Source organism: Macrotis lagotis, chromosome 8, assembly GCF_037893015.1.
Source record: "Macrotis lagotis isolate mMagLag1 chromosome 8, bilby.v1.9.chrom.fasta, whole genome shotgun sequence".
NCBI classification, from domain to species: Eukaryota; Metazoa; Chordata; class Mammalia; order Peramelemorphia; family Peramelidae; genus Macrotis; species Macrotis lagotis.
In genome coordinates this window covers 146,818,390-146,839,135 of record NC_133665.1, presented here as the reverse complement: position 1 = coordinate 146,839,135, position 20,746 = coordinate 146,818,390, and the positions used below count along the sequence as shown (strand labels likewise).

General features: G+C 35.5%; 1 protein-coding gene across 3 annotated transcripts in view; it reads left to right on the top strand.

Annotated features, from left to right (window-relative positions):
- GRM7 (glutamate metabotropic receptor 7) overlaps positions 1-20,746 on the top strand; it is a 1,085,204-nt gene that overhangs the window by 322,184 nt on the left and 742,274 nt on the right. For all 3 annotated transcript variants that reach the window (XM_074196076.1, XM_074196078.1, XM_074196077.1), the window contains one exon: positions 20,003-20,219. In XM_074196076.1, coding sequence (XP_074052177.1) covers positions 20,003-20,219 — 217 coding nt within the window. The remainder of the gene's footprint in view (positions 1-20,002; positions 20,220-20,746) is intronic.

The following is a 20,746-nucleotide window of genomic DNA, read 5'->3' as shown; positions in this document are numbered from 1 at the left end:
AGTTCAATATCATTAAGTTCCTCATAGTTAGTCCTCTTATCCACCCTCTCTATGGTTCACTAGAGTCCTGTACTTGGAGATCAAACTTTCTGTTCAGCTTTGGTTGTTTCAATAGGAAAGTTTAAAAGTCCCCTGTTTAATTGAAAGTCCATCTTTTCTCCTGAAAGATGTTCAGTTTGCTGGAAGTTGATTCTCAGTTGTAAACCAAGATCTTTTGCCTTCCAGAATATCATATTCTAATCTCTATGAGCCCTTAAATAGATGCTGCCACATCCTGTGTAATCCTGAAAAGCCTTGGTAGTTGGGTTGTTTGTTTCTGGCAGCTTTTAGTATTTTCTTTGATTTGGGAGTTTTGGAATTTGACTACAATATTCCTGAAGATTTTCTTTTGGGATCACTTTCAGGAGGTGACCTTCACGGTGAATTCTTTCAATTTCCATTTTACCCTCTGCTTGTAGGATCTCAGGGAAATTTTACTGTATTATTTCTTGAAAAACAAAGTCTAGGTTCTTTTACTGGTCATGACATTCAGGTACCCCAATAATTTTCAAATTATTTCTTCTAGATCTGTTTTTGAGGTCCTTCCTTTTTCCACTGAGTTATTTCACATTTTTCTTCTAATTTTTGGCTTTTTTGGAAGAGATTTATTTCTTCCTGATTTCTTGCAACATCATCAGCTTCCTTTAGTTCCAATCTGAATTTGAAGGAGTTATTTTCTTCTATTAGCTCCTTTTCCAACTGGCAAATTCTGCTTTTTAAGGCATTCTTCTCCTCATTTGCTTTGTGTTTTGCTTTTTCCATTTGATCTAAACTGGTTTTTAATATATTATTTTCTTCAGTATTTTTTTGTATTTCTTTCACCAAGCTGTTGATTTGGTTTTCATGATTTTTCTACATTGCCTTCATTTCTCCTCCCAGTTTTTCCCTTCACCTCCCTTAATTGCTTTTCAAAGTCTTTTTTGAACTCATCCATAGTCTTGAGATCATTTTCTATTTGTCTTGGAAGTTTTGGATATGGAAGCTTCGATTTTGTCATCATTTGAGTATGTGTTTTGATCTTCCATGGGACTAAAATAATTCTCTATGGTCAGATTCTTCTTTTTCTGTTGTTTATGCATTTCTTCTACCCGAGACCACTTACAGCACTTCCAAGGCTTTGGGTTTTTTGGGGAAGGACACCCCACTGGGACCTTTATTCCTCTAAATTCTTACTCTCTCTTGCCTGTGCTTTGATATGTAGATGAGCACAGAACTGCTCTCTGTCCTGGAGCTGTAAGGAAAAGCTCCCTGCTGTCTTAGTATGGAAGCCCAAACTGCAACCTGGATCTAAGTGTGGGAAAACAACTGAGTCCTGTCCCCAGGGAGAGCAGAGATATTTCTACTTTCTCCCCTCCATCTGTGGGCTATGCTCTGGAGGTGCAAGCTGGTTTCTCCTGATTCTCACTACGGCTTGTGCTCTTCCCTCCACACTCTTTCTGGTCTAGCTGAATTCTCTCCCCATCTCTTCAAGGTCTTCCCCTGGCTGTGCTGAGACCAGGTCTTTATTCAACTCCCTTTCCTGGTGAAACACACCTTTCCTGTGGAACTTCTAAGTTATCTTGGACTGGGAAAATGTATCATTCAGTCTTCCTGTGGGTTCTGCCCCTCTAAATTTTGGCTAGAGTCATAATTTGATGGCTTTTGGAGTTCCCTGGGGAAGGAGTTCCCAGAAATGCTGCCTTCAGGCCACCATCTTGGCTCTGCTCCCCAAGGGACTAATTTCTGAAAACAGGAAACTTCAGTCAGTGAGTGAAACAAAATCTTCCAGGGCATGCAGAATGAAAGAAGACTTGTGCCTGGATTGTGACCAGAATCAGAAGGATGCAAGCAAAACCTTTGTTGTTGCTCTTTGTCAGGCAAATCTTCATGACCCCCTTTGGGGTTTTCCTGGCCAAGAGAATTTAGTAGTTTGCTCTTTCCTTCATTTTCTCATTTTGCAAATAAGGGAAATGAGACAAACAGGGTTTGCAAACTTGCTATGGGTCAGTGAACTAGGAAGGTCTGAGATTGGATTGGAACTCAGAATCAGGAGATGCAAGAGTCAAGAAGGTCTGTCTCAGGGGACCTTGTGTGAAGTGGGAGATGAGAGCAGAGGATCAGTGCTGGGATGGCAGCTGGGGGAAGCCTGAGGACCAGCCTCAGACATAGAGACTTCAGTGAGTGGTGGGTGCAAGATCCAACTTTAGCTAAGGAATCTTTGGAATGGGGGAGAGGATCTATGGGAGGGTGAATTCAAGCACAGAGTCTCAGAGCATGCCTGTAAAACAACCAGCTGGACCAGGGACCTGAGATCCATGCTTTCAGCAGATCCCTTTCCAAAAGCATTGAATTTTAGGACAGTAGATGTGTCCTTATGGAGTTTAATGTACCCCTTTTTTTTTTGTTTTGAGTTTGACACTACTATACTAAGTCATGATGCCTCTCTAGAATGCAAGTATATTAGGTCCCAAATAAACCAAACCTTAAGTACTTTCAACTCCTTTTCATCACCACATATTCTGTGCTTACTAAGTAACTTCATTGATTTGGGATCTCAGTTTCCTCATTTTCAAAATGATTTGCCAGGATTATATGCCTTTGTCATCCTTTTTTTCCTTTTATCCTCCTTTCAAGTTCCAAATTTGTATTACTATAAACTTTTCTATTGCTGCTGAGCTGTTCAAAATAATTCGATATTGTGAAGGGGGAATTTGTCAAATAAAAAAAGAGAATTATATGTGTAACACTTATTATAACCTAAGAAATTGACATTAAGACTTAGGCCCAAAAATTAAAGGACTAGCATGCCCAAGTGTTTTGGCTTAAAGAAACACATAGAGAGATTCAAGATTGCAGGCAAGAGTCTCCCTATGACTGACTGAATGAATAAGGGATAGTGATCCAGGAAGTATAGTTTTTTGGGGGTTTTAAGGTCTTTTTCACAACTAAAAGCAGTCTTAATAAACATGCTTGTGATGTTTTATCTTTTGTTCTCAAAAAAGACCATGACATCAGGAAGGTGATGCCATGATAAGCTCATGGATTGGATTTGGGGGGTGGGGCTGTGCTAAGTCACCAGACTTACTTTCTCTTCCAGAACCATCTGGAGAACCAGTGGCAGATATGAATCAGGATGACTGGAGACATGAGGCAGTCAGGGTTTTAAGTCCTAGGTCACACAGCTAGTGAGTATCAAATGTCTGAGGTTGGATTTGAACTCCCATCGTCTTGACTCCAAGGCCAGTGCTCTATTCACTGCGCCATCATTGGGGGTGCTCCCACTTCAAGGGGACTTTCCTCCAAACAATATAGTGACCCTGGTCTTGCAAGGGAGGACCCCTTGTCCTTTTATAATGTGAACATAGTATAGGAATTCAAATTATATACAACAAAGATCAGTTTGATTTTTAATGGAGCTAAATGGAAAAGTGTAAATTTCACTCTAAACTAATTATAGGTGAAAAATAAGAATTTTTGCTCATTCCTTTATGAAGTAGTACAGACAATTCCATTTGCTTCTTAAAAACATGGTTTTCCCCATAAAGTTATATGTGGTCAATGAAATTTTGATTCCTCCCTTTTTTCACACTGTACTTTTTTTTTCCAAAATGAATAATAGATAGACCAGATCATACTGGCCACATTGTCCTGATTACTCTTCAGAGTAAGAATCAGGTTTGATATTAGACCTCTGATTTCAGTGATTAGGAGAACTTTCTGGTGAACAAACTTCATTTACCAATACAGGTCATATCTTCCTAAAACATTGACAGACTAAGTGATTTGCCAAGAACATATAACCAATTGAATTTGAACCCTAGTCTTCCTGGTTATCAGGCTAATTCTTCATTCATGAACCAAACTACTCTTCCAGGTATTCTGATTCCAGAGTCACCTTTGAGAAAGTGAGGCTTAAAGAAATTGTCCTTTGCCTCCTATCACTACTACTAAGTGGAAGAGCCAGAAGGAAAAACAATGTGCTCCTTCCTTTGGGCCTCATGACTTTTCCCAATAGCTGTTTTCTTCGAATCATTTAGTTCTAATATGAAAGTTTCCACTACATTAATCCTTTTCCCAAAGTTTCCCTGCAAGTCTATACTTATTCTAAACATATGCCATTTAAAAAAAGTTTCATATAAGAGAGTTTTGACTAAAAGAACAAAACAATCATGAGTCCTTTTTCTATCCTCTTCATTCTTTTTTTTTTCTTTAACTGAAAGCAATACCTTTTCATGATTTATGACAAGTGATCTTCACAGGTCATCAACCCTTAATTTTATACATGAAAAGGTGGAGGCCTAAAATAGACTGCCCAATGAAGGTAGCACATGTGAACAAAGTCAGGCCTTGAACTGAGGTTTTCTGATACCTCTTCAAGAATCCATTTATTTACTAGTGTGCCCATTTTCTTTAATGATGAATGAGGAAAAATCACAATGTCATAGTACAGCCTTCATGATTTTATAGAACTGAGAAAAATCTTTATTGCATCATTAACCTTTAAATGATGAGACTTTAGGAAGTTTCTTATGTTGGTTTCTGAAAGACAAAAAAAAAATCTGAATCAGAATTTGAACTCAAATCTTTCTGATTACAAGTCCAACATCATCCAATTCATTGCCCAAGCAAAACAGGCTACATAATATACGAAAATCCTACAGGCTTTGTAACAGTGAAAGATCTGGTATTTGAATCCAGGTGAAGTGATTGATCAGAGGATAGGAAGGGCAGTAGCCCTCTAATAGAATAATCTCTCCTAGAACTAAATGATTCTATATCTTTTCCCAGAATAGATCTCTGATCACAAGAAAATCTTTTACCAGACTGCCTTCCAGCATTATACATTCTTGATCCTTCTTTCTTCTATGTAAAATGCTAATATAGATAAATACAAGCAGTATTTGTGGGACTTCTGTACAAAAGGCATCATGTACAGATGTATATTTACAAGTATATATGAATATATAATACTTTTGTATGTATAGTATACATGTTATATAGATATTTTATATATACCATATTTCCCATATATACATATTTATACATATATACATATATATACACATATATACATATATATGTATATATACAACACACCTTAATTTTGGGTCCTGAAATTTGAAAATACCATATTACATAAAGATTTTGAACTTAAGTTTTATTCCTCATAAAATTCATACAACTCCTCCTCACTGCTAGAACTCCCATCCATGAGCTTGTCCTCATCTGTGTTTGATGATGAATAAGTGACTTAGGAGAGGCTCTGACCACTTTCCTGCCTATGCTCTGCTCTGTGGGTGACCAAAAGCCTTCCCTGGGCAAGTCTGGTGACTTAGTCCATTTCGTTTCATGAACCTGAAACACCAGCTGTGTCCTCCTTTGAAATCAGTCTCTTCTTTTTTATCAGCAATATTTCTGGCCTCCTGCTGAACCATCTTTGTGGGCACAGAAATTCCAATGGCCCTTGGCTCTTCAATCCATCTCTTCCATTCCCTCTCTAACTCAGGTAATTTGACTGCCTTGCCTTTCATGGTCTTCTTTGGCCAGGGTGTTTTCATCAGGTTCCTTCTTCCTGTAGCCAGTCTCGAATTTTTTCTTAGTTGGAGGAGGACCAGACTGATGTTCAGCAGGACAATTTCCATTCACTTTCACAAACTGGATCACTTTGAACTTGAATTTGGCACTGGACAAAATCTTTTCTGAGCATTTCTGGGTAGAATGTGGCAAAACATAACCTAATATTAATATACCTACAACAAATGCAAAATAATGAGATCAAAGACAACAAGCACAAAAAAGCAGGAAATACAAGTAAAAAATTCTACAACCTCTGTATAAGAAGCTCCAAGTTTTTTAGACCCCAAAGTTTTTTTTTTTTTAAAAAGGAGACATATGGTATATTTTGATAGAACAAATTTAGATACATATGGTATATATAGCATATATGCCATATATGCATTTTTCAGACATATGAAAAAATAATACCTTCCTTCAAGGAATTTATATTTTAAAGTCAGAAGACAACCCTTAAAGAAGAAATGGAACAAGTAAAGAGGTAATGGCGGCATCTCCATGAAATAAAGGTGATTGGTAGTGTTGTGGTAGTTTTTATATAGGCAAGGTAAGACTAAAGTTGTGTTTACCGAGTCCAGGGTGTCACCTGGGGTGGAGAGTCCAATTTTCTGGTTGGGAGTGGATAGAAATGACTGACCAAGTAGAGAAAAATGGAGCTATCATATACTAGTCTTAGTCTGAGTATTTATATCTGGGAAATGGGTCAGTAGCTTCTGATCTTGAGCAGCATTTCTTATTTGATTAGTTCTAAGCTTCTAAGTCTAGCTCTGCTTGATCTGCTGACTTGAGCTTTAGTTGTTTTAATATTTTGCATATATTAGTTTGACACCATCTATCCAACTGTTATCAATCATTCTTGCTCTATGGACAGCCCACCTCATTTTCTGATCATATATTTCATGGATAATTTATTTTTGAAGTCACTTTTCATGTGCAACTCATCATTGGTAATAGGCTACATACTGTAAAAACCTATCTCTCATGTCCTCTGTCATCTCCCGATTCCCTGCCACTTTGGCTCAACAGACCGTTCTTTCTTATTTGTAATAAAGGTCTTGGCATTTCTTAAAGAGCATTTCTGGGCCTCTCCAAAGACAAGTTTTAGGGACTTCAGGACATCCTTGTCTGTTATCATGCAAATCAGATAGGATTTCTGCAGAGCTGGCATTCTGTACACACTGAGAGATCAAATGGAAAAGGATGAGCTCGGAGACACAAATAGCTTTCGTAATTAGGAAAGATTGGCAAGTAAATAGCAAAAACACATGAGATATAAAATAGATTCTACCTTAGATTTAAAAAGTGTTTTTAATTTTTCATTTAAAACCTCCTTTTGTGAAGAGAGTTCTCTACTTTTCAATCACAGCAGCACTGAGAAGAGATTGGACTCCTTTGCCTTCTAACAGCCCCAAGAATTTAGCATTTAGACTGCCACAGAGAGGACCATTGTATTTTGTAAACCAGGCTTATATGCATGAGGTTCACGGTCTGGAGGAATACTACTGGATGATAGAACTAATGAACATTAGGACTTCAAAGAAATGTAGTATTCTCTCTTTTAACTTCATTTAACATTCATTTGTCAGGGGACTCTGTTTCTTGGGTGGAGAGTGTAAACAAGTTATATAAATGTAAGACCAGAAAGGACCTTGAGAAAGGATCATAATAAGACCTAGATTGAGTCTTGGGTAATGCAAGTAGCAAATTGAATAAAGTATTCACCTAAACTCTGAAAAATAAAAAAAATTAAACATTGACTTAGATATTTTTTGCAAGGTGTGTGAGGCTGGGAAAGGCACTTATGTTCTCTCAGTCTCATTTTCCTCATCTGTAAAATGGGGATGATAGTAAGAGCACATAGTGTGTTGTTTTACGGATCAAATTGAGATAATATATATAAATTGCTATAAATTGTAAAAGTTATTTTATATAAGTATATGTATATATGTATGCATGTATCTATTTAGCATTGTTGTTATTTCATCTTGTAAGGGAATGGACTTTCTGAGAACATGTATAGAAGAAAATTCCATCATGATCACTCTTGTTAGGTTTTGTGTGTGTGACACATAATTTCCTGGAGGATAGAACTTGCATTTTGTTTTATTAACCCCACTGCTGACTATAGTATCTTACAGATCATAGGTGCCCAGTAAATGGTTGTTGAATTGAGCTAACTAACCAGAAGTGAGTCTGAGGGTAGATATACTATACAGTCACATAAAGTATGGTATCTAAGAGTGATCATAATGAAGGGAAAGGTAGTTAGTGGTTTATGAGAGATTCAAACCAAGATCTTTTCCTTCTAAACCCAATACCCTTCATTCTCTATACCAACTTTGTATGGTGAAGTAGAAAGCATATTTTAGATCTGTAGTCAGAGAATATGAGTTTATTTTCTATATGTTTGGATATGTCCATTAAATATTATGTGTAAAATGAAGTAGTTCAATAAGATGGAATCAGATGTCTCTTTTTGCTCCATTCTCTCAACCATTTGGGAGAAGCATTTTGGTCAACTTTAGCAACATCATCTTTTAAAATGGAAATACTCCTGGAAAAGGTGAAACATTGAATTCTGAATTACCCTAGTATGAATGAGTTCATCAGCTCCCTTTCTCCTGAGAGAAAAGTCAGCTTGAAAATGTTAGGGACCTGAAATAGTGGGGTGGAGTATTAAAATGGACAAAAACTGTCCAAAAATTGGAAAGAAATTGAGGGGGAGAAGGAAATGGTAATCTATATTTTCAGTTTCTATAGATCAAGTGAAATAGAGGGTCAATGGAAGGAACCTGACTTGAGAACTTGATTCTCAAAAATTACTTTCACCATAGAATAATTATAGTTGACACTAATGTCATATTTCACCTTTCACAAAATTCTTTATTTCCCTATAAACCAGGTAGTACAATGTCATTTCCTTTTTATAGACCAGGAAACAGTTTTAGAGAGGTTAAATGATTTGATTAAGATGGTTCAGTCAAGAGGTGGTGTCTTCTGATCCAAATCCAGTGCTTTTTTTCTTAACATCTTACTTTTACGAAGTCAGAATTTTTCCTAAAGTGTTCTAATGTCCAACTTTCCAATTTTGTCTTAGAAGCACAAGTTCATTTGACTTTTTGAGGGTTTTTCCTGATTTTGAGTCATTGGATCATTTTAAAATGATTCAGATTTATGAAACCCTCGAGTTCATTAAAAATTATTAAGCATCTACTATGTTCCAAGCATTGACATAAGCATTGAGTTAGAAGAAAACTTAAAAGATGATCTCATCCAGAGACTTTGAAGCTCATCTAGTTCAACAAAAAGAGAAGCAATAATTCCTTTCACATATTGTGAATGTTTTGTGAATGAATTGTGAATGTGTGGTTGGTCATCCAATCTTAGCTAGAAATTCTGTAGAGAAGGAGAATTCAGTTCATTTGTCACTTTTTAGTACTTTGTCAAAGATAGTTAATTCAAATCATTAAAGCAATGATTATGGACCTACAATATTATACTTGGCACTGTGTTAAGTGCAAAGGATAAGATATATAATGTTGTCATCTTCATCATCTATATCATCACTAATATTTTTGTAGAACTTGAAAGTTTGCAAAGTGTTACCTCTATTATTTACTTTGATTCTCACTATAATCTTCTATCTACTGATCTTGGTTGGTACCCTCTCTGCAACTTATAACTTGACTGTTGCCTAGAATACTCAGAGTTTAACTGACTTGCCCAGGGTCTTGCAGAGGCACCTGAAAGGGAGAACAAATCTACATTGATTCAAAGTCAAAAATAAAATGATCCCTGTCCTCAAGAAAGTTACATTTTCTCATATACAAATAAGACTGATTGGTTTGAAATGCATATTAGAGTGAGTTGATTAGCCCGAAGATCACTTGGATGATTGAGACCAGAGAAAATGATTGTATTCAGTTCCAAGAATTTTGAAGATTCAACAATTAGATAAATGAAAAAAAGAAAGAAAAGAATACATACTAAATGATGATTAAGTTCTGGCATTAATAATTACAGCTACAGAAAATCTCAACTTTAATTTCGAGAATGTGAGTTGTCTTTAAATTCTCAGTAAAAAGCTTCCAGTTTAACTCTAAGTGCAGTCCCCTGGATAGCCACATTAGTGTTAATAGAGAAATGACATGACAATTACATTGGATACTATCAGGAAAAAAAGGCAATGGTTTTGGAAGGATTATTTCAGCATTTCTCTACTTTGAAGAGTTGTATTAGTAAGGCTTAATAAGAATGAAAACTGAAATTATGACCAACTGTGAACTTAATAACACCCCAGTGGGAGATCATTAATGTCTCAATAGGTACACTGAAGTATTATCTTAATTGCACATGATACCTCCAAAAATTGACTTAAAAAAATTGCAAGAAAACTGCCCTCTGTAAAGAGCACTCAGGTAAACTATATAGTATTACTTTTCAGTTGTGCATTCTGGTGATCTGCCAACATCCTCAAGGGAATGAAGAGGTGAAGATATTCATACCAACTTCCTTAAGAGATGTATAGAATCACAGATGTTTTCTATACCCATCCTATTCAATAAAAACTTGTTAATGAATAATAATAACCACAACAACAGGTGTGTGCATGGAATGGAGGGGGGGGCAACAAATTGAATAGGATTATATTGGGACAGCACATTGTGTTTGTGCTAGTACTTTGGGTCTGAGGAGGATGTTGTGTAATAACATAATCTAGTCCACATCTGGAAGTTACTCTCCTTTTACTTAGATTGACAGATGTTGAAAAACAGTTGATCTTCAGTGGGGCATTTTGCCAAATCCATCTGTTCAATGAATTCTTTGCCTAATGCTATGCGACTGGATGTTGATTATGGGAAAGGCTTGAATGAAAGAAGGTGAGGGATCAATTTTATCAAACATTTAAATGGTGAGTTTGCTTAGCAGACTCTGTGAATTTATTCACAAGTAGAACAAACAGCGTTAAATATATTCTTGCATCTGATTAGGAAAACATGATGTGTTTTTCTACCCTTTCTATCTATTGAGCTCAACTTTATATAAAATCAGCTTTAATGAGTTTTTCAGCCTACCTTTAAAAAGTAACCTACTTTAAAAATGCTTTTCCTCAAGTTTCTTAGTGTTACTGTTTTGTTATCAATTACAAACCATGGCTCTACGTCTTGTTATTTGTGGGACCTCTGGAAAGTCAGATAGCTCTTTGAACCTCAGTTTTCTAGTCTGTAAAATAAGGACTGGATAGCTTGACCTCTAAATTGCCTTCAAGCTTTTGAACTGATTGTAATTTTATAGATTTTTTCCCCAGCTTGATTATTTTTAGGTAGAAGTAGATATTTAAGATACTGAAATTTGCATAGTTAAAGCATATATTAGAAATTAAATAGAATTGAGTTACTTGGGAAAAGTTGACACGTTCATGGATTTTTAATTATGAATCAGATGCCTGAGACCATTTCTACATTTTTTACTTGATAATATATGAACTCCTGAGTTTAAGTTCCACCTTTGATGCATGTTGACAGTGTAACTCTGGACAAGTCATTAACCCTATAGAGCTCTAGGAAACGTTGTTTATTACTTCAAAGAAAGCTACCAACATGGTACCTGCTTATCTGTACATTCAGGTGTGTTAAGATATGCTTATTTACTGGTAGATGAATTCCTTGTGAAATCATATATTTTTATTTTTTATATATTTTGAAAAAACTTTAAAAATTGCAAAACACTCATTATATATTATCTCATATCATCCTTATATACTTACTGGAATCTTATGGTGCATTTCTTCTTTCTACTTTTTATTGGCTACAGTTGTAATTTTAACATTGAGGGGAATGCTGAATGTGAGTTAATACTGATTGGGAAATATTCTGTAATTCATAATTTATGAGTTATTAAGAGCATTGAGTGACTTGTCCATGGACATCCAGCCTTATATATTGGAACCAGAACTTGAACTTTGGTCTTTCTTATTCCAAGAGCAACCTTCTATCTATTCTTCCATATAGTATTTCATATCAGATATTTTTATTCCCTTTCTACAGATGAGATTAATTGATTCAGTGACTTTCTTATAGTCAAATAGTTAGTATCAAAGATACAATTCACATCCCAAACTTCCTGATTCATGGAAATCCTTCATCCACTTCAGCAAACTCCCTTAATTATTTGGATATTTTCTAATTAGTGAATTTTCTAGGAAGTAAAAGCGGCTACTAGTAATAGTTTTCCCTCATTGGGGAGGGCAGAGAGCTTGTAAATCATGGGAATATAACTTGGAAAACCTTGCAGTCAACTTAACAAAGGATTTAATGGTTTTCTAGGTTAAGTTCTAAGATGTCCAAATCGGAGAATCAAAATAGAATTTCCTTAAGCTAATATCTAAAAATGACAAAAATGAGATCTTAAAAAAGGGATATATTCATGAATCTCATCCTGCCTTATGGGCTATTCATACTGCATAGGTGTAGAACAGAAAGATGGACTTACTGGTCACCAAATAGGAGAAATAAGTAACCTTGCAAACATAGATTTCCATAATTTTATCCAGTAAACAGATTGTCATCTAGGTTTACTTGGGCTGAAACACAGGAAACTTAGCAGATGTAGAATTAAAAAAAAAACAACCTTGTACTTTAAACCTGAGGGATACAGTTTGAACTAGCCAAATAATAAATAGAGCTGCTTTTTTATTTTGACATTCTTTTCCAAAATCAACTCTGGCTACTCAGGCCCGACATCTTTGTTTTGGGCAATCCATCTGAACTTCTTATCTGCCTTAAGCATTGTGAAGAGATATTTTAATACTGAATTGAAAGACAAGAGAGTTACATCAGGGACTGATTTGTTGGATGTAGTTGTCTCTGCAGTATTGAGTGGTGAGATAAAGAGCCTTCTGATAAATGGAGAATGCGGTTTCGCAGACAATTTCAAGAATATACATTTCACAATTCTTTTAAATTATGAAAGGAAATGGAATTTATTCAGAATGTGGCTAGCAAACTGTGAATACATTTTTAATTTCAATTGAACTTCAAGAATAAATTTGTAACGTTTTCAAAGTCAGAAGAGACCTTAATCAAACTCAAGTAAAAGGATTCTTGAGGATGGAGCATTTTGGCTTCATTTGGTCCATTGTTGTTTTTTCCCCCCTGGTTTTTTGTTCATTTAGACTGTTAGTGTTTTAAAACTTCTCAAAATCAAATTCCATAATATCATAACTGTGGCATTCAATGACTTTGTGTTTATAGTGAGATCAAAAACTAATGCTTTTTAGAAGTCAAATTTATGAGTAAGTTGAGGTGGATGATAGAAATATAGATTTGAATTCACAAAACTGGAGTGTGCTTCTCAGTCATATTATCCACACCAACATGGGCAAGTCATTTCCTTTTCCTGTTTCTTCATATATAAAAGTGGAGGAAAGGGTAGATGAAATGTTCTTTGATATTAGCTCTATCTCAGTGCTTTATGGTACTTTAGTAATATTTCATTTGCATATGTTCCTTCAGTTTTTGCTATAATGGTACAGTAGTAGAAGGAAAGGAACTATAACTATGATTTAATTGATATGGGGAACTCCAAGAAGAGGAAATTACTCTCTACAAACAGGTCAACCCCTTCTTTGTAATTTATAATCTTCATGACCTAGAGCACAGAGCATTCTAAGTGACTTGTTAAGGATCATCCAGCCAGATGAGTGACATCAATATTGTACAACAAGCAGGAGTTGGGGGACAGCATCTTGGGAGTCCACAAAAGGCTCCATTGACCTCAGCTCACTAGAAAGGAGTGCTCCATTTTTTCATTCTGTGTACTGGCTGCAAGAAGAGGGTGGGAAAGTAAAACAACTTGTCCACTGGGAATATTATAGAAGTTGAAGCAAAATACCTAAAACAAACATTTGCTGTGAACCATCAGAGTAGAAACTGTGGCACCAACACAAGATTGGTCCTGGAATTGAGGTGATGGAATGCAGAGTGAAGCATGAGATTGTGAATAACTTGTGATTCTATGAAAGGAAAATTAAAAAAAAAGGAAGCTTCAAAATGTCCTAGATAAATCTGCCTTTAAAAAGTCCTAAGTCAGAAAGCCCTCATTTTTTCTCCACAGAAGTAGGTTCCTGGTGCTTAGTAAAGAAGCAGGTAGAAGACAACTCATTTCAGACATAACTAGAAGGTATATAGATATATTGATTTAGATTCTCTAAAGAGTAGGAAAAGTATGTTTGTTGTTCCCAGACTATCAGACTTGTTCTCTTACAGAACATTGTAACCACCTTATGCACTCTTTATGTTTAACTTTTATTGGGGTTCTCTTATCATTTTTGGATTTCTGTGCATTGATGGAGGGACCTGCCTAATGATATCACAGGATACCAAAATATTCAAGTGTGTTCATTTATTTACACTGATCTCCTAGCTTAAACCTTCATCATCTCTCTTAATATGGTCTATTATAATAGCTTCCTATTTGGTGTCTCTAATTATGTCAGTGTCCCTCTCAAAATCTTCTGTGATACTAATTTGTCTGTAGGATGAAGTATGACAGATGGACAAATCACTTGAAATTTTAATGGTTTTTATTTTCAGGATTTAAAATAAGGAGCCTCCACACCCTGAGTCCAGCCAGTCTTTTCAACCTTTTTTTTCCTCTCCATATCCGTAGAGATTTAGTCAGCCACCAGATGAATACCAAGCATGCTATTCTATCTTTTTTCTCTTTGTATTTCTACATTCTATCTTCCATACTCAGATTGAGATAGCATGGTATAATGGAAAGAGTTTGGGATTTAGAATTAAAGGACCTAAGTTAAAAATTCCATCTTGAATGCATGTTGTGTATGTGACCTTGGGTTTAACTTCTATGTCCTCTATTTATCCATCTGTAAAATGAGAGGCAGTTTGAGCTGGATGGTCTCTGAAATCCCTTTCTAACCTGGGACTTTATGTGTATGACGCTCTATATACTGAGTGCTTTATGGGAAAGATAAAGGCATGAGACTAGATGATGCTTTTTAAAATCATTTAAAGGCTCTGATTAAATACTACCCTTCATCATTTCCACATTTCTACTTGTTTAAAGCATCTTCTTTGAGGTTCAGTTTATATGACACCTCTTTAGTAATCTATGACCTCTCTGTATATATGTGAATATATAATATATGTATATATTCACACATACACATAAACTTACATACTTAAAAATATGTACAGACATGTATAGCCACATACATTTCCTTCTCAGATTTTTGTAGAGCATTTTATCTAGACATCTGATATGTGACATGCTCTTAGAGAATTCTAAAGTCCAAGAAGACAGGGCTTATGATGACTACACCTTTGCTTCTCCCAAGTCTAACACCTTATATCACCCATTGTAGACGCTTAATAAATATTTTTGAAGGCAAATAGGAAATTAGAACTGTAGATATTTTAGGATGAGTAACTAATGTCAAAAGGTTATTGACTATAGGTTTTAAATAATTCAGAATTTTAAGTTTTTGCCTAAATGACTATGGAGAGAGGGGGATATCATTTATACTACCCCTAATTTTCGGCTAAGAGTCAGGAATTAATTCTTCATATTCAGTTTTGATCAAACTTTATTTTTTTGAGAAAATGTCCAATTTTCTTTTTCCTTCATGCAATGGATATAGTGAAAAGAAACAGGGAAGAACAGTAGAATTAAAGGGAAGCAAGCTGGTCCTGTGAGAAAGGGTTAAGGGTATTTGAATTGTTTACCTAAAGAAGAGAAAGCTGACAGGGGCACTTCATACCTGTCTTTATGTATCTAAAATATTATTACGAGTCGTTCTTTATCGCCAGACAAATTTTCCATCTCTATGGCAGACTGACAAGAGGAAATGGACTTGAATAGTAGCAATAAAGAATTTTGTTAGATACCAAGTGAGGCTGTGGAATTTTTATCCCTAGAGGTTTTTGAAATAGGATCACAATCATCCATCTTCTTTTAGGTTTTGATCTGCCTAGGGACAGTGGGTAGGATCAGATAACTTCTTGAGGTCTAGACCTTGGGGCAAACACTGAAAACAAAATTAATTGCTCATTAATGAAAATTATATTTTAAAATCCATGATATTGATTTTAAAAATAATTCTACTTGTTTTTGAAATTGGCTTGTTCTTTTTTTTGTTTTTGGATTTGAGGTTTAGGAATATTTGACTCAAATATAATTGCAAACATTTAAGAATATATGAAAATAATGGTTTATATGCTTCTCATATTCTTCCAATCCACTCCTCCTTTTTGCAAAGATATCTTATAGGAGTGTGTATCTCCTTTTGCAGGCATGATTTTCTATATTAATCTCTAATTTCTAGTTATAATGTTACTGTGTTTTGAGCAGAGAGATAAGGGTGACAAGGTCATTGCAAGTTTGTATACCTCTAGAGGTGCATTTGAATCTCAAATAGGAATCTACAAACATCTGTAATGAAAGGGGATAGACTATGGATGCTAATCATTGTCAGGGAAACTATATGGCCATGAAGAAAGAAACCTATTTCATAAGGATTTTCCTTCCTTAAATTGTGGATACAGTTTAGAAAATGTATTTGCATTGGGGTATTTTACAATTCTGATGTTTTACTAGAGCAACATAAATGCAAATTCACAGTGGAATTGCTGTGCCTTTAGAGGGCTGAATGTATCTTTATTAACACTCGTTTACAGGTAGAAAGTGATTTTGGCAACGTAGGCATCTGTGCAGTAGTACAAAGCTTTTAAATTTCCACAAGTTAAAATTGACGGAAATGTATTGCTATGCTTGGCTTCTCTTCTTTTTATTCCTTAGGTGGGAAGTTGTGTGGCCTTTTTTTGCCCCCAAATTCTTATTCCATTGGGAGGTTAAGTGTTAAATCATAGAACCAAGTACCATAGGAAGCAAGTATATAATGTGAAAACATCCTTTGTGCCTCTTTATACTAGTATTTCCCATAGATTTGGAGATTGAGAGACTATATAGACTGTTTGCTGCTGGCATGAGATGATTTTCTATGGCATATAAGTCTGGTAGAGAAAGCGTTTGGAGAAGAGAGAACTCATCCTCCAGAATCACTGCCCTCCACTCCCTTAAGACCATTTTTTGGTCATTTTGACCAGTTTAAAACTCTGCCCCTTAATAATTGGGTGAATCAGTAGAAATCACTACTTAAGTATGAGTCACTTTTGAGGGAGTGAATAGATGACCTCTGATGGATCTCCTAACTAAATCCATCATAATTCTATGACCCATTTAGGAGATCTATCATCTATTCACTCCCTCAAAAGTGACTCAAAGTAAAGTAGTGATTTCTACAAATTCACCAAAGTAATAAGGGGCAGAGTTTCAAACTGGTCAAAACACCATTATTATCCAAAGACCAAGTTAATATTGGCAGAGTTAGGATTTGAACCCTTAGTGATTTTTCTTTTACATTATATAACCTCTCATCACAGGAATTCCCAGACACATATGGTCTTTACAGTGTCCCAACAATTAAGCCAGATACAATAGTGATTGAGACTCCAGCCAGATTCATGCCCCCCATGTTTAAATAATCCCTATTGCTGATACTTGTCTGAGATTATAACTGGGGACTAGATGAAGAGAACTCATTTTGGCTGCATACTTACTGATTCTTTTCCTATCTTGTTCTCTCATCTTTTCTTTTTCCTTGGGTGTTTCATTGCTATAATATCTGTTATAATTTAGTGAAACACTCAAACATATATATGCCTTTGTGATAGAGATGACAATGATAATGGTAGGGTCCATAAGTAGTGTGTGTGGGAGGGTAAAGATTTTGTTGTCAACCTTGCATAGAAGGCATTTCTCTATCCTTGGTAGGAATTGTGTCTAACATTGTTAAGAAAGAATATTTTGTAAAGATAGGGAGTCTTGAAGATCACTTTTCTTTGAGGTTAAGGTAGGGCTATTTTAGAGCTTAAAGAAACTAAGGAAATGTGAAGAATTAATAACCTGAAACAAGACATGTTTCATCAATCATTAATTACAATATCCATCAGGTATTTATGTTCAGCCAAAGAGCCACCTCTTGGATGTATGCCTCTGGTCGGAAATGTTAACATAGTGGGCAGTCAAATAGGAAGAGTCAGAAAGTCTGCTTCTGGCTCTTGGAGAGAGCCAGCATAAGACACAAGGGCTCCAGTAAAGGAGGGCTTTGGAAGAAGCCCATAGAACATTTTTTGAGGCTAGGTTTAGATGCTAAGCTAGATCATAGATAAAAAAGTTGAGTTTCACTGAAGAATAAGATCAACCTTAACAAGCCAATAAATATTCTTCAGACTAATTGAGCAGTGTAGAGAGAATTTTAAGAAGCCCAGAGGTATAGAAATGGACTGCAAGGTCAAGACTATCCTGTCTGATTTTCAAGGAATCAATGGTTGCAGAAATAAAAGCATCTTCTTTGAATGAGCATCCAAAGACCAGGACAATAGCAGAAAACTGTAGCACAGCCCAGGGTTCCATACCCAGGAACAAGTCCAGGAATCATATCTGGTAATGATACCTATGAATATTCTCCAAGGGCTCGAAGTCTGGAAACTTGTTATAGTCAGACCTGCTCAGTCCAAACAAGATGCATTTAAGGAAGAATCTATTTGCATCTTCCAAATAAAACTTTTGTTTAAAATTTCAATTGTTAGGGTAAGAATTTGTGTATTTTCCAAACTCATTTCTTGTTATGCTTTTGTACTCTCTTCCTGATAAACTTCCTTTTGAAGATTCTCAGTTTAATTAAAAGAGAAAGACATTTCTCAACATTTAAAGACAAAAAATAGTATAGCATATCTTCTCCCTCCACTATTAGTTAGACAAGAGTGTGTCTAGAAGGAGTCAAGAAGAACTGGTATGGCTTCAGACGTTTACTAGACCTGGACAAATCAGTTAATCTCTCTTGGTCTTAGTATTTTCAACTTTAAAATAGGGGCAAAAATAGTACTTACCTCCTAGGGTTGTTGTGAATTTCCAATGGGAAAATATTTGTAAAATGTTTAGCAAAGTGATTGATTAATAAAATGTTTGTTTCATTCCTTCTCATCAGTACTACCACACCACATGAATCTAGACTATTTTTCTACTTTTTTTGCAAGGCGATGGGGTTAAGTGCCTTCCCCAAGGTCACACAGCTAGGTAATTATTAAGTGTCTGAGGTCAAATTTGAGCTCAGGTCCTCTTGATTTCAGGGCTGGTGCTCTATGCACTGCAACACCTAGCCACCCCAATTTTATTACTAATTAAGTTTATGAAACTATTATGAAGCAAAGTATTTTTCAGCTCCACAACTGATAATTCCACTACTGTCTTTCTTTGTCAAACCATCATTCCTGGTTGCCCCTCTAAGTTTGGCATTGTCCTTGTAAACATCCTATACTGTAGGGCCTCTTCACTCAAATATAGTACGTTTGGTGTGACATAGCATAGGAATTCATATGCAACTTTTTGGGAAAAGTGGTCCTGAGAATTTTCTCCCAACAATTCATGAATCTGATCCAAATTATCCTGAATATTTCCCTATAGTGAAGGGAAGCACCATGCTCCAAAAAGATAAGTTTAGTAATTATAAGAGTCCTCATATCTTAGCTCTTAGGAGAATCTTCTGAAATGAAGCAGATAAAACTGAAAATGAAGGAAGTGGACTGTTAGAAACATTGACGTTTCACCTATAACATATTCATTCTGACATTTTCCCAAGGTATCTTGGAACATACCCCTGAAGTTTTCTGAGCCCTGATTTCATCATTTGACTGACTGAGTCTATATATTTGTGACCATATGCCACTGTGGATCTGCAGTGAATTTTATCCAGAGGTCAGAATTCCAGCTTAAAGTTTGTTGCAGATGGTGAATTGGAAAATCATATCATATTGATTCAATTGAAAAAAGAAAAAAGAAAAAACAACTGGTGATTTTTTAGAGAATGGAATGGGATGGTGTTTTAGTGTCTGTTTCAAGGTTTTGAAGGAAAAAGCAGAAATGGGAACAACAGGTAGAATCCAGGAAAGTCAGCATGAAGTCAGAGGGAAAAAAAAAACAAAACACAACACACCAAAATTTCTTAAACATTACACCTGGCCAAAAGTACAGTGGCCTTTCTTAGAGGTAATATATTGCTTATCACTGGAGATCTTCAAGCAGAGGTTGAATTTTTCATATTTTTTTTCAAATAGTGATTGGACTAGATGGCTTTCAATATCTCTTACAACTTTGATATATTGTCATCCTTTTATATTAAAACGTAGTTTATTTTAGACTGTCAAAAATATGACCTTAGTGTATCACATTTATCTTCCACCAACACAAAACTTGCGTTTAAACTAAACTGCTAGCAGTATTGTATTTCATATCCTCATCAATTTTTGGTATCATCTTCTATTCTTTCCAGATCCCCCAGATTAGTTATGCCTCAACTGCACCAGAATTAAGTGATGACCGGAGGTACGATTTCTTCTCTCGAGTGGTCCCACCAGATTCCTTTCAGGCCCAGGCCATGGTCGATATTGTGAAAGCTTTGGGATGGAATTATGTCTCCACTCTTGCATCAGAAGGAAGTTATGGAGAAAAAGGTGTTGAATCCTTCACACAGATTTCCAAAGAGGCAGGTAGGAAAAGTACTGAACTATAAGACTAACACCCTATAAATATCTCTGTTCTTATGTTTTATTCAGTTTACATTATACTAACATCATTCCAACTTTTTTTTTTGCTTTCACACTTCTTCTAAAGTGAATTTGGGACATGATCATTTATAACACTTGGTTGGCTTTCAGAAATAAAGTTTTATGGGTGCGAAATTTAAACTGAAAGAGTGCTAGTAGAAAACAAAAGAAATACTTTACTAGAATTGATATGACTACTACTTAAAATCTCATAAAACATGCATAAATATTATAGCCAAGGTGGAAAACTGCCCATTTGCAAATAGTCACACTCATTAATGAATGACCAAATGGCTCTTCACTATAGTGAAAGTAAGCATTTATGGCCATAAGAAACAACCACATTGCTGATAGGCTTTGATAGAAGAGTATTTGAGATGCAAACAGCATTCTCTGTGCCTAATACAAACCAGAATAAATGTTATAGAAATAGTAGAAGATAATTATGAGACTTTGAAATCTCTACTTTG